The sequence below is a fragment of the Urocitellus parryii genome, chromosome 1, assembly GCF_045843805.1.
Source record: "Urocitellus parryii isolate mUroPar1 chromosome 1, mUroPar1.hap1, whole genome shotgun sequence".
NCBI classification, from domain to species: Eukaryota; Metazoa; Chordata; class Mammalia; order Rodentia; family Sciuridae; genus Urocitellus; species Urocitellus parryii.
The window spans coordinates 236,937,629-236,951,563 of NC_135531.1; the positions used below are offsets into that span (position 1 = coordinate 236,937,629).

Consider the following 13,935-nt stretch of genomic DNA (forward strand, 5'->3'; position numbering starts at 1 on the left):
AACATTTTTTATGAACTATTACAACAAAGAACTTCAGCAAGAAGGAAAATGAAGTTTATGATCTTTGAGTAAACATTTTTAGCGTAACAGTCTCTGCGACCAGATATTGAAAGAGAAAAAAATCAAGCTTACAAAACACCATTTCACTGTTATCAACTGGAATACACTAAAAATAGGATAATGGAAATACATGTTCTTAAAGCATTTCCACAGGAAATGTCCATAATTATGACATTCTAAATCATTTAGCAATTGTATATGCTACATTAACTAAAACAAAGGTATTCCTTATTGCACATTTTAAAATTGGAAGGATACTCTAGCTTAAGTGGGGGATATTTAGGGGGAAAATATTTTGGCTCAAAATGTATACTGCACCAAGGCAGCTTCATTCTAAAAACATAAACCATTTAAAATAAACTTTTATATTTTGAAGCCAATAATCCTTTAACTTGATGAATAGTTTATAGTCCATTTTCTGACTAAGTGTCAGAGGTTAACTTTATGGGCCCTGTTTTAAGGCCTGTGAACAGCCCTCACTAATCTGAGAATTAGGTGTATATGGAGGTTCATCTTTAAAGCCTGAAGGCATTAAGTCTTTTGCAGCAGGTGGTGGCCCATAGTCTTGGGGACCATGAGTTGGAAGTGGTAATGGGGCACCAGGAATGAAGTACTCTCTTGGGCCAAATGAGCCTAAAGGTCTAAATGGTGCTGGTGCGGGTCCTGGAAAAAAATCACGAGGGTCAAAAGGCAAATCCCATTTTCCAGGTGGAACACATGGTGCATATTCTCTGAAGCCTATTGGTGGACGCATACCAGGACCAAATGGTGGAGGAATTGGCCGAGGCCCAAAAGGCCCACCGAGCTGAAGTGGTGGTCCATACCGAATGGGAGGTGGTGGAGGCCGTCCCATCGGGGGTCCCATGAAGGGTACCCCTGAGAAAGGAGGGGGCCCTTTCATAGCCATATGAACCTCACCCTCATTCGTCACCTTAGCTGGAGAAGAACTTCTGGAACTGCTATTCATGTGAGCTGGACCACATCCTGGGTCAAATCCGTTTCTAGGCATATCTTTTTGATTAAGAGTAGCAGAAGGAGGTCTCTCAGCTGGCTCTGCTGTCAGTGGAGGGGAACATTCTCCACCACTCACGGGGGATGGACCAAAAGAGCCATTATGGCTCAGTGGACCTCTCCGAGGAGGATTTTGTAAATTTGGTCTTCCCGGCATAGGTTTTACAATCACGGGTTCATCTTGCCACACTGCCATCTTTTGGGTCATTTCCAATAGATTCTGTCTCAAATTAGCAGCTTCCCTTTTCTCTTCAGCTACAGCTCTTTCTGCAGAACGAGCTTTGAGCCAATTATCATGAGCTTTCTTCTCATGCATAGCAATCTGGTTTTTAAATAAGCGCTCCGCTTTCTGTAATTCTTCTTCCATCTCTTCAATTCTCCGCTTGTAATTTTTAACTTCCTGTACAGAGGAAACCACCTTTTCATCTGCAGCTGACAGCCGCTGCTCTTTTTCTAGTCTCTCATATTCTTCTTGGCTTAGTTTCTTTTGTAATGCCACCTCATTTTGCTGGTAGAGTTCATTTAAAATCTCCACTTTCTGCCTAAGAGTTTTGCATTCCTCTTCCAGTCCAACTTTAGAAGACCGTAGTGAATTGCAGTCACTTTCTAATTTCTTTATTTGGTCTTCTAGATTACATTTTGTGGACTTCGAGGCTCTTAGCTCAAGTTGTAAAAGTTTTAGATCCTCTTCAACTACTGATATTGTAGTTTGTGTCCGAGAGACATCCATCATCTGCTTAATTTGATCTTTGATCTTCTCGTTCCGATCACCTGCTACCTCTCCATTGGTTAATTCATCTGACTCATCTGTACTTTGATCCTCAGATTCAGATTCACATTGTAACCGATTCAACTGTGTGATGTAATTAGTCAAAGCTTTATTAGTATCATCTTTGTAACTAAGAGCTACTTGTAAATCTTTCTGGGACTTCTCAAATGATTTGATTTGTTCACTGAGCTCAGCATGTGATGTACTCCAGTCTTTGGCTTCTTGCTGCAACTGCTCTTTCTCCTTCTTAAGCATGGTATTTTCTTTCTGAAGCTTCCTGCATTCCAACTTCACCTTCGCTTCATGAAGCTTAGTTTCAGTAAGGATAATTTGAAGCTCTGAAAGTTCAGAATTATTCACTGAAATGACATCTTTAAGCTTCTCTATAGATTTCTTATTTTCCATTATCAAGTCCTGATTCTTAGCATTCTGTTCTCTCTCAGATGCTAACATAACAAGAAGACTTTTAGCTTTCTCATCCAGAAGTTCTTTATCTTTTTCAAGAAGCTTCACTTTATCCTTATATTTAGTTGCTTCATCAGAAAGAATCATATTTTTTTCATGGTCTCTTGGACCTGTTTCTTTGATTCCTTCATCTTCTGTTCATAATTTGACAATTTCTGCATTAGTTCTTCATTTTCTTTCATGAAATTGTTCATCTTTTTGGAAACTTGCTGTTCAATGACTTGATATTCTCTATATTTTACAACAAGAACAGTTCTCCAAAAGAAAATGAGAAAGGATACAATCCCAAAGAAAACAGTGAAAACTACAGGCTTCCATGGTAGTCCATAAAAATCAGGCCCAGGTTGAGTATCATCAGGCAATGTAGTAAACAGCATCTTAGACAAATAAAGCAAGAATGAATGTAACAAGAAAAGTATGCTGTCCAAAAGGGTGGCATCTTCTGGCTCTTCCACATTTATCTCTAGTTGGTTTTCTGTATCAGCAGCATCAACAGGAGTACCTTCTGTTATAAGTAGCTCTGGGTCTACTTTCTCAGTATTTGGGATCTGAGACATTTCTGAGATACCCATGTCCTCAGTCACAGGTTGACTCAAGGGGCTGGGCTCTTCAGGATGGTTCACATTAAAATGATTCAGGAAGTGAGGCTCTTCATGAAGATTTCTATTAAGACGATTTGTGTTCTCTTTAGGAAAATCATCTTCATGGGGTGGCTGCATCTCTGGGTCTACTTTCTCAGTATTTGGGATCTGAGACATTTCTGAGATACCCATGTCCTCAGTCACAGGTTGACTCAAGGGGCTGGGCTCTTCAGGATGGTTCACATTAAAATGATTCAGGAAGTGAGGCTCTTCATGAAGATTTCTATTAAGACGATTTGTGTTCTCTTTAGGAAAATCATCTTCATGGGGTGGCTGCATCTTCAGAAGTGAGAAAAGATGATTGAAGGTATCTCAACATCCCTCTTTTTTTTCACTCAGAGGTTAGGATTTCTGTTGCAGTAGCTAGGGATTGCATTGTCATTTCAGATGAATGTCAAGTCTGGAGGTCAGGATCAGCCAAAGGTTTCTGGGCTCCCAGAGTAAAATGGTCTCTTTCTATGATTGTGTTGGTGAGCTGCAGTTTGGAGGCTGCTTTCCTATAAACTATTTCTTCCACAGTGTCTCGGCCAATCAGCCGGATCACTTTCCCAGCCCTGTATTGTTCTGGCCAATTTGGTGAGCTCTGGCAGCTGCCCGCAAGTCATTTTGAGGATTAAAATCACTGTCAAAAAAAATAACAGTATCTGCTGCTTTTAAGTTCATGCCAACTCCACCATGGCAGGTGAACTGGTGCTTGTCTTGTATCTTCCTCTGATGTGGCTGGGACAGGAAGCTCCTTGCTTGCCTGCACAGGGTGAGTCAGAGTGCTGTCCATCCACCCGTCTGTGACATGGGCAGATTACTGGAGAGTGACCAGGATGCAATATTTCTCTTTGTGTATTTATATAATCTGAAACAACAGGATGAATGAATGATCTCTCACTGTTGCTCTGGCTCCCATCCAAGACAAATTTCCACACTATAGCAGAGCCAGTCTGTCCAAAATGTAAAAAGAGCCTGTATTTTATACTTAAAACTTCAATTACTTAGTACAAGGGATGGAAGGCATTATAAAATTCTTCATAAATTATTTCCTCATTAACTCTTTAGTTTCTTCCCACCTCCCTTTTTCTTTCTTTACCAAACTTCAGCGCTACTGAAGAGTTTTCTATTATTTAAACGTTCATCTTCTCTCTCTGTTGTCTGATTTCTGACATTTTGATATGCTGAAGCTTCTGCATGATTGCTATGACACTCAGTTGATAGGACTTGTTCCCTTTGGACATAGGTCCCCCTCTGTAGTTAGGAGAGGGTTAAGGGTTATTTCAGCTAGCTCCTTCTGAATTCTTTTAGCACTAGTGGATAACTTAGCAGTGGTTTTGCGAGAGAGTTTGGTGCTCTTCTTCCCCTGGGTGGCAGAAGGTTCTTTCTTCATGATCTTCAGGCTCTGGAGCAGCAGGGTGTTGCTGGTCGAATCTGAACTGCCACTGCTGGTGCTGGGGCTGTCATCATCGGACATTTGCTTATCACTGGCCATTTGATGAAGTTATCACTTGAAAAACTGCAGCGGGAAAGAAGCTGCCGCCGCCACCGCCCTGGCTAAAGTTAACAAGGTTCCCATCCCCGCTGCCCTACTTCCCGGCGGGAAGGAAGCTGCCGCCGCTACCACAGCCCTAGCTGCCCCCACCATACAATATTTTTAACTATCACATCTCAGATCACATAGTTGCCATTTTATGTGTGTGGCTGTGTGTGTGTGTGGTTAGAAAACTTAAGATCCACTCTCTTCACAATTTTTAAGTATACAACAAAATTTTGTTTACCTATAGATGTCTTATATATTGGATCTCCAATACTTAACCAATATTGTATAAATAAAACTTGTACCAATTCACTGTACTTTCCCAAAATATTCTGCCCACCCCCATTGCCCATGCCCTAGTAAAGACTATTCTATTCTGGGTCTTTTGTTTGTTTGTTTGGTTGGTTGGTTGATTACTTTATTTTCTTAGGATTTAGGTTCTAAGGCCTTTGATTTTTATGACCAGTGAGAAATAAGAAATCCCTTTTACCAAAATATATAGAATCCTTTGAATTTTATTGTTTTATGAGTTTGACATTTTATATTCTACATATAAGTGAGATCATGTGTGTTAATCAGATGTCATTACTATGAACAAAATAACTGACAAGAACAACATAAAGGAGGAAAAGTTTATATTGGACTCACAGTTCACGGGTTTAGTCCATGATTGGGCAACTCTATTACTCTGGGTCCGATGTTAAGCAGAACATCATAGTGAGAGGGTGTGGCAGAAGAAATTTCCTCAGGTCATGGCAGACACGGAGCAAAGAGAGAATGTGGTAGGGACAATAGAAAATATAAGCACTTGCTCATGAGCCCCTATAAAGATTAAAAGCAATTTACATATATCCAGTATTTAGTGTTAAAGAGTAAATATTCCCATTTCAAAAAGGAGAAATAGAAAGAAGGGATGGGACCAAAAGAAAACTAAAACCCAGTTGGACAAATATATGTCCTGTAATGCCATGTTGAGCATTCATGGCACGTGTTGGTAGGATATAAACTTGAAATTTCTTGGGCAGTCCTCCACTTTGGCCTTGCCTGTTGCAGAATTCATGGTCTCTCACTTAGGCTGGCTCTGCTTCAGCCAAGACAGAAGCTTTCCTGAGCTGATGTTCCTCATTACGGGCATCTGTTAATCATGGGTTTCTTCACCACAACTTGTAGGGGTTCTGTGTTTGAGATTGAGGTCTCTGATAGCTTCATGACTGTTGCATGCTTGGTGGCTAGGAAGTATCAGTGCAAAGACACAGAATGCCTAGCTGCTGTAGCAATGTCCTTCACAGGGAGGCTCTGTGTTAGAGTCTTATCAGCCTTGACCTTAATCTCAGAATCTTATCAGTCTCAACCTTGATCTCAGGCACACAGCTCCTGGAAATAAAAGAAATCTCTTGTTAGACAACCACAGTGTTTCACTGAGCCTAAACCTGCCCATATAACAGTAACTTTATACAATGAAATTTCTTGAGAGCTACACAAAGCTCCTAGCATTGCACATTGCAATTTAGTATGTAACTGAGGAATAAGCTGCATAATATTGCTAAGTCTGTAACCTGCCTAGTAATACAATGAACAATATGTACTAATGATGCCAATGAGCTAAAGTAACCTATTGATATAAATAAAGCTTGGAAGTTTGGCCCCTGTGTCATTCTGCCATCTTTCTTTCCTGCCCCTGCATCTTGTCTCTGTGTCCCCTTTTTTATTTTCCTTACAACAACTTTGGCTTGCTTCTCATAGCTTCATGTATCACCCACTCAGAGGCTGCCTGCAAGGATTTTCACTCTGATGCATGTTGTCTTATTTATCAGGCATTTCTTTGAAATCTCACCTCACCTGAGCCCCTAACTTTAACAATCTGCATTCCTACAGAACTAGGACAATGTAGATGATTTTAAGGTCTGCTGCCAGATCCAGCAGTAGCTATGACCCTAGTACCAAGGACATAGTGACCTCTCAGTGCCTAGGTGGTAAGCATCGTGAACTGAATCCTGGAGTAACAACCTCTTTGGAACCCCTGTATGAGCAGGGTACCCACTGTATTTTATGAAAGTTTTCCCTTTTAAATACTTGAACCTGTGATAGGTGTGGTCTTGTTGATTCCTGAGATACTCTCAAGGCATCTTTTCCATTGTCTCTCTGCAAAGTACTTAGCTTCTTTTTAGTGGTGATAGTCACTTTAAAAACATACCTTCATTGATCCCAATTTTACATTCATTTTTCTGGAAAAAGAAATGCAAGTTTTAAAAATTTTTCCTCTCTGCTTCTCACTCCCAATTCTCACAGTATATCTGACTAAATGCTACCCAAAACACCCATGCCATTGCCAGAATGTTGTGCTTCTTTGAAATTTCCCCCACCAGATTTAGTCAATCACCTTTAGATTCAGGCTCACAGAAAATCTCAAGACATGGGAAAAGTGTAGACAACTTCTTTGCCAGAATGTAACATGAATGTTCTCTAGTCCCAGTTGAAAAAAGTTTTATTCCCCTCTGAAACCTCATTCATCAACAGACATTTATATTTGGTTTTGTATTTGTTCTTGTTATGATTTGGATGTGAGGTATTCCCCAGAGCTCATGTGTGAGACAATGTAAGAATGTTTAAAAGACAAATGATTGGGTTATGAGAGCCTTCACACAATCAGTGAATCAATTCCCTGACTGGGATTAACCGAACCATAACTGAAGGTAAGTAGGGTGTCACTGGAGGAGGTGGCTCATTGGGGGTGTGCCTTTGAGGTATATATATTTTGTGTCTGGCAAGTGGAGTCCCTCTCTTGCTCTGCTGCCTGATCATCATGCTAGCCATTTTCCTCTACTATGTTCTTCAACCATCATATCTGCCTCACCTCAAGCCCCAAGGAATGGAGCTAGCCATCTATGGACTGAGACCTCTGAAACTGTAAGGCCCTAAATAAACTTTTCCTCCTCTAAAATTGTTCTGGTTGGTATTTTAGTCATGGCAGTGGAAAATCTGACTAAAACAGTTGTTATTACAAAATACAACTATTTGGACTGGCTACTGTCTAAAGAAAAGAAACTTATGTAGTTCACAGTTTGGGAGCTAAAAGTTCATGTTTGGCAGCTCCACATGTTCAGTCACTGCTGAGGGCCTCATGGTGAATGACAGCATATTTGGAAGAGATCCTATAGAGAAACAGGATCCAGAAGGATTCAGGAGTCAGGCTCACTCTTTTTTCAATGCTCTGCTTTCAGGGTAACTAACTGTTGTTCCACTAGAACCTCTCAAAGGGCAATGCTCCCAATGATCTAATCACCTTTCACTGGACCCCATTAGCTCCACATAACCTGTCAACATCACCACATTGAGGACAAGCTTCCAGAGCACAAGTTTTTGGGAGACACACTTACACTATACCTAAATCATAGCAAGATGTTTCTATGTATTGACTATTGTGACTAATCCTGCAATAAACAGGGGAGTGCAAATATCTTCTCACTATATCAATTTCATTTATTTTAAGTGTATACTCAGAAGTGAGATTTCTGGATTATAAATAGGTTTATTTTTAATTCTTTGAGGAAACTTCACTCAGTTTTCTGTAACTATTAAATGTATTCACATAACCACAAACAGTGCTGTCAGCATTTCTTTTTCTCTATAACTTGCCAACACTTGTTATCTTATGCCTCTTTACTCAAATCCATTTTAACAGGTGTGAAATGTTATCTCATTGCAATTTTGATTTGTATTTTCCTGTTGATTACTGATTCTTGAGCATCTTTTCATATAACTTTTGGCTCATTATATGTCTTGTATTTGAGGGGGGTATACTAGTTCTATTCAGGTCTGTAGCTCATTTTTTAAAATTTGGTGATTATTTTGCTATTGAATTGAGTTTCTGTATTTTCAATATCAATCTTTTAGGTATGTGGTTAGCGCAAATTTTGCACAAAATATTGCACAATTTTGCTTGTCTTTTTTGATGTGCAAAAACTTTCAGTTTGACATAATTTTATTTGTGTACCTTTGCTTTTTTTTTTTTTTCATTTGCTTAGGATGTCATATTGTAGGCTCACAGAAAATCTCAAGTCATGGGAAAAGTGTAGACAATAATCTCTACAATCCCTACAATCTCTTCTAGTTGTTTTAGGGTGTAAGATCTTACATTTAAGTATTTAATCCATTTTGTGGTCTGTTTTTTTGTTTTGGTTTTTTTTTTTTGGCATATGAAGTGAACTAAGGCTCATATTTAAATATTTTTTATGTTAATATACCGTTTTTCTAACAATATTTATTGAAGAGACTATCTGATCCCCATTGTGTCCTGAGTAACTTTTTCAAAGATCAATTGACCTTACATGTATGGATTTATTTATTTTTGCTTCTATATTCTTTTATAGTATGAGAAAATTAAAAAAAAAAAAAAGCTTTTGGCTTTTTTATTCCAGTGCCATACTGTTTGCATCACTACTGTTTTTTAATGTATTTTGAAATAGGTAGTGTAATGCCTTCAGCTTTGTTATTATTCAGGGTTGCTTTAGCTTCAGCCTACACTAATCCCTTGTGATGCCAGGATTATGTTTACCTATTTCTGTAAAGAATGACATTGGGAATTTGTTATGGATGCAATGAATTTGTTTATCACTTTGGGTAATAGGGACATTTTAAAAGTATAAATCTTTCAACCCATTAAAATGAGATCTTTTCATTTAACTGTGTTTTGTTTAACTATTATCAGTGCTTTATAACTTTCAGTTATATTTCCTTAGATTTATTCCTAAGTAATTTTTTTCATCAATATTGTGAATGTGGGATTGTTTTCTTAACTTTCCTTTCAGTCAATTCATTGTGTACAGAGATTTGATCGATTTTTGTATGCTGATTTTGTATCCTGATAATTTACTGAATTCCTTTTTTGGTATTTTGTTTTGTTTTTATTTTATTTTGTTTATGTAGTCATCATTGGTTTTCTGTGCATGCAGTCCTTTCATCTGCAAGTAGAGGTAATTTCACTTCTAACATTTGGTATATAGAAGTGAAATATATACAGAAATTTTTACCTAACAGCTAAATACCCATTCTTTCTAAGCATATATAGAATACTGATTCTCCTTTGATCAAATTTAGGTCACAATACAAATTTAAGAATGAAATCATTCCAAATATCTTTAATCACTGTGGTACGAATTAGAAATGAGAAACAGGAGGAAAAATCATAAAATTCACAAATGCAATTTTGAATAACTATTGGGACAAAGAGGAAATCAAAAGAGAATTAGTAGTTTCTCAAGACAAATAAAAACAAAGCCAATAAATATCAAAACCTCTGGAATGCAGCGAAAGTACAACTGTTAGGAAAGAATATAATGATAAACAGTTAATATTTTAAAAGAAGAAAGATCTCAAGAAATGCAACACTCTACCTCAATAATTTGGAAAAAGAATAAACTGTCAAAAGTTGTCAGAAGGAAGGTACTGATAAATATTTTAGAAAAATCAAAAAAACTAAAAATTATTTTTCTTTAGAAACTTAACATATTTTGGCAACCTTTTAGCTAGGCTAAGAAATAGAGAAGAGTCAAATAAATGTAATTAGAAATGCAATCAGAGATACTAAAAGGTATGCTTCAGAAATAAAAATTATCATTAGGGGCTATTATGAATAAAAAACACAAAAAATAATAAATAACCTAGAAGAACTGGATAAATTCCCGGAAACATAAACTTAGGAAAAAGAAATAGAATATATGAACACAACAATACCTAATGAGGAGACTGAATTAAAGATCTTTCAACAGAGAAAAGCCCAAAATGTATGTCTTCATGGGTGAATTCTACCATTCAGAGAAGAATTAATACCAGCCTTTATTATACTTTTCCAGAAAATGGAAGAAAGAATGCTTCCAACTCATCCTAAAGCTTGCATCACCTGAATGCCAAAACCATTCAAAAGCAGTATAAGAAAATATAACTATAGGAACATAATATTTGAGGAACATACAAAAAAAGTTCTTATTGAAAATTAGCAAATGAAATTTAATGGCACATTAAAAAGTTCATCCTCCACAATCAAGCGCAATTTATCCCTGGATTGCAAAGATTGTTCAGCCTACACTAATCAATTGGTGTAATATATACCAATTAAATTAAAAACAAACATATGGTCACCTTAATGGATGCAGAAAAGCACATGACAAACTTCAATTCATAACTTTAATTTTCAATACAACATGTATAGAAGGAGCTTACGTCAATACAGGGCATATATGAGTTGCCCACAGCTTAAAACAAAATCAGTGAGGAAAAACTGAAAGCCTTTCCTCTAAGATCATGTAGAGAATTAGTAGTAGGCAAGGATGCCAATTCTTTTCATTTCTCTTCACCATAGTACTTGAAATCGTAGCCAAAACAATTAGCAATTAGACTAAAGAAGAAAAAAAATTAAAAGATTCTATAACAGAGAAGAATTTTTGTTTTTAGAAAATTGACAGTTCTTTATATTAAGTGCTACCCTTCATTGAACACTAAATGCTTTCCCATTTGTCTAGAAGTTGTCTTCAATATCATTTCATAATATGTAATCATATTCACATGTGCGTGACACATTTATTGATGCAAGTGATATGGATAATATGAGCACTATAAATAAGAAAGTAGATAACCACTATATAGTGGTTATCTACTTTCTTATTTATTCCTGACTTCTCATTTTTTGTCTATTTTATTAATAAAATACCTTCCCACATTCATGTGCAGGCTTTTCATGCTAGACAAACCCTAAAGTTCTTAGACTTATATCCATTGATCATACCAAAATTTCTTATTGCTCTACCATTTTTATTAACATTTCTTATTTTTCTTGATAAATATTACATAAGGGAATTTTTTTTGCTAATTTTCCCCCAACATCTATACCCATTTAATATCTTGTCTAATTACAGTTAAAAGAACTTTCAATTTTATGTGGCCATAATGTTTGCAACATACCTGTGAAATTCTAGTTTTTAATTGATATGGAATTGGTGTTTTGCCGTTTATGTTAGTATATGCTGCTGTTTTTTGGTAAATGTATTTTATTTTAAAATAGTATTTTTACTGTTTTATTTGGAGTTTTTCTTGCAAATGTCTGATAGTAAATATGAATTTCATTTTATGAACTAAAATTATAAATTTTTTTGCTTAACAGGGATTGAACCTAAGGGGGTACTTAACCACTGACTCAAATCTCTAGCACTCCCTGTTTTTTTATATTTAATTAGAGACAGGGTCCTGCTAACTTGTATAGAGCTAACTTTATGAGGTTGGCATTGAACTTGCAATCCTCCTGCCTTAGCCTCCTGAGCCACTGGGATTATAGGCATGCACCACTGCACCTATAAATTTTTTAAAAGGCTTTTCCAACATCTATTGATAAGTGATTTTATATGGATTATATTTATCCTTTGATTTATAAGAGTTTTGTTTCTAAATTTAATCATATTATTTTTCTTTTCAGAAATAAATCCTGTCTAATCATAGTGTACTTTTTTATATTTTTAAAGTAAAATATACATTTAGAAGATGTCACAGTATATGATATAGCTAAATGGATTGTCACAAAAAATCCATATAACCCACACTTAAGTTGAGAAGTATAATATTTGCTCATATTATCAAAGTCCTTATTGTAACCATTCCAATCAATAGTCTCTTCCTCCTCTCCAAATGCTATCATTAACTTAATTTGTGACATTATAGTATAGGTTTTATGTCTACTTGTGTATATTTGTGCAGTAGCACATCACCATAATTATTACTAAGTTAATGACTATCTTAAATACTAAAGGCTTTTAATAAATCTTGATTCCAAGAGAGCAAGTAGAGTGTTTTGAACATCCTTAACCTTTTTCTCTCTACATGTAAATTTTAGAAATATCTTCTGAGTTTCACAAAAATTCTTTCTGAAAATTTTAAGATCAGAATTGTATTAATTTAGAGATTCATTTCAAAAAGATTGGCATCTTTAAACCATTATTTCTTCTGCTCAAAGAACATAGTATATAATTTAAATTTCTCTCAGGGTTTATAGCACTGTATGTTTTGTAAATTTTACATGTGAGTATTCGGAGCTACTTCATTTTTAATGCTATTTTAACAGGATACCTTTAAAAATTTCCTTTTATATTTACTGTTATATTTTTACTAACATAATGTTATATATAATAATTAGGTACAATGTTATTTTTCAATACATGTATGTATGTATGGCACATTGATCCAGTCAAGATAATTAACATTTTTCTCCTCCTTATGATTTGTATGTTTGAAGGCTTTGAGCTCTTCCAGATCTGTACAAAATATATAACAGTTTATTGTGAAATATAGTCATGTGCTGAGAAATTTCATAATTTATTCCTCTGTTTAACTGTTTTGGTAGCCATTTTCCAACTTCTTTCTATTTCCCTCTCCTTCTCCCATCATAGCTTCTAGTAATCACAATTCTACATTCAAACTTCTGTTTAATTGTTTTTAATTTATTTTTAGATGAATATTTCAGTGTGGGTATAGTTTTTTGAAATCTTATATATTTTTAAGAGCTCTTATTTTGATTTTCAGGCCTTTTTTTGAGCTGGATATATTGTTTTCAATCCTCTTGACTATAAATTATTTTTCCAAGTGTAACCACTGTTCACAGGGTAGGGGCGTCAACTTCAACATTTGCTTAGAACTGTAGATTTGCTTTTCCACATTTTTATTTATCCATTTGTCTACTGACAGGCATATCTAGACTGTTTCCATAACTTAAATATTGTGAATTTCACTGCTATAAATATCATTATGATGTGTGTATTTCTATAGTATTCTGACTTTAGTTTTTTTGGATAAATATCAGGGAGTGGGATATGATGATTCCATCCCTAGTCTTTTGAGAAATCTCCATACTACTTTCTTAGTGATTTTATTACTTTACAGTCCTATTAACAGTGTATAAGTGTACCTTTTCCCCTATATCCTCGCCAGCATTTATGGTTATTTGCATTCTTGATGATTATCTAGGCATTGTTTTGTTTTGTTTTATTGCTAGAAGACATATGAATATTTATTGGTTTGTTTTAAAATTACATTGTCTTCACACTTAATTTCTCAGGTCTGGACAATGTTAATGTCAGTTTCTCTTCAAAACTGAACATACTCTAATATATCTAAAAAACTCAAAAAAAGTTAAATGGAGTTAAGACTCTATATACATTATTGATACTTTTGATGATTCATTGTTTAAGAAAAACATAAATAACCAATTAAACTTACTTTGAAATCGCTGTAATTACAACTACTAATACAACTTTTCTCTGAGCAGAGCATTCTATTTAGATTTTCACTCATTTGTGTAGTTGCATTTGTGTAGTGGCAGACACAGATCCACACTGATCAAATCCAGTATTCAAGTAGAGATACTCTGCACAAAGACTTCCTATGTCATTATATGTCCAGAATATTTACCAAAATGAGGAAAAACT

At 35.6% G+C, this 13,935-nt stretch overlaps 2 protein-coding genes and 1 pseudogene across 3 annotated transcripts in view; 1 reads left to right on the forward strand and 2 right to left on the reverse strand.

The window, feature by feature from the left end:
• The window catches only part of Fsip2 (fibrous sheath interacting protein 2), an 87,281-nt gene that overhangs the window by 34,939 nt on the left and 38,407 nt on the right, over positions 1–13,935 (forward strand). The window lies entirely within an intron of this gene.
• On the reverse strand, positions 153–2,910 carry LOC113191092 (transport and Golgi organization protein 1 homolog). The gene is given in 2 exon segments (XM_026400730.2): positions 153–2,397; positions 2,400–2,910. Coding segments are annotated over 2 exon segments (2,373 nt in total). The 5' UTR covers positions 2,878–2,910; the 3' UTR covers positions 153–502.
• LOC144254983 (ubiquitin-conjugating enzyme E2 E3 pseudogene) lies at positions 3,346–4,492 on the reverse strand (annotated as a pseudogene). Its single transcript, XR_013343651.1, has 2 exons — positions 4,008–4,492; positions 3,346–3,881 (listed from the first exon to the last, which is right to left on the reverse strand). The product of XR_013343651.1 is annotated as a ubiquitin-conjugating enzyme E2 E3 pseudogene (transcript).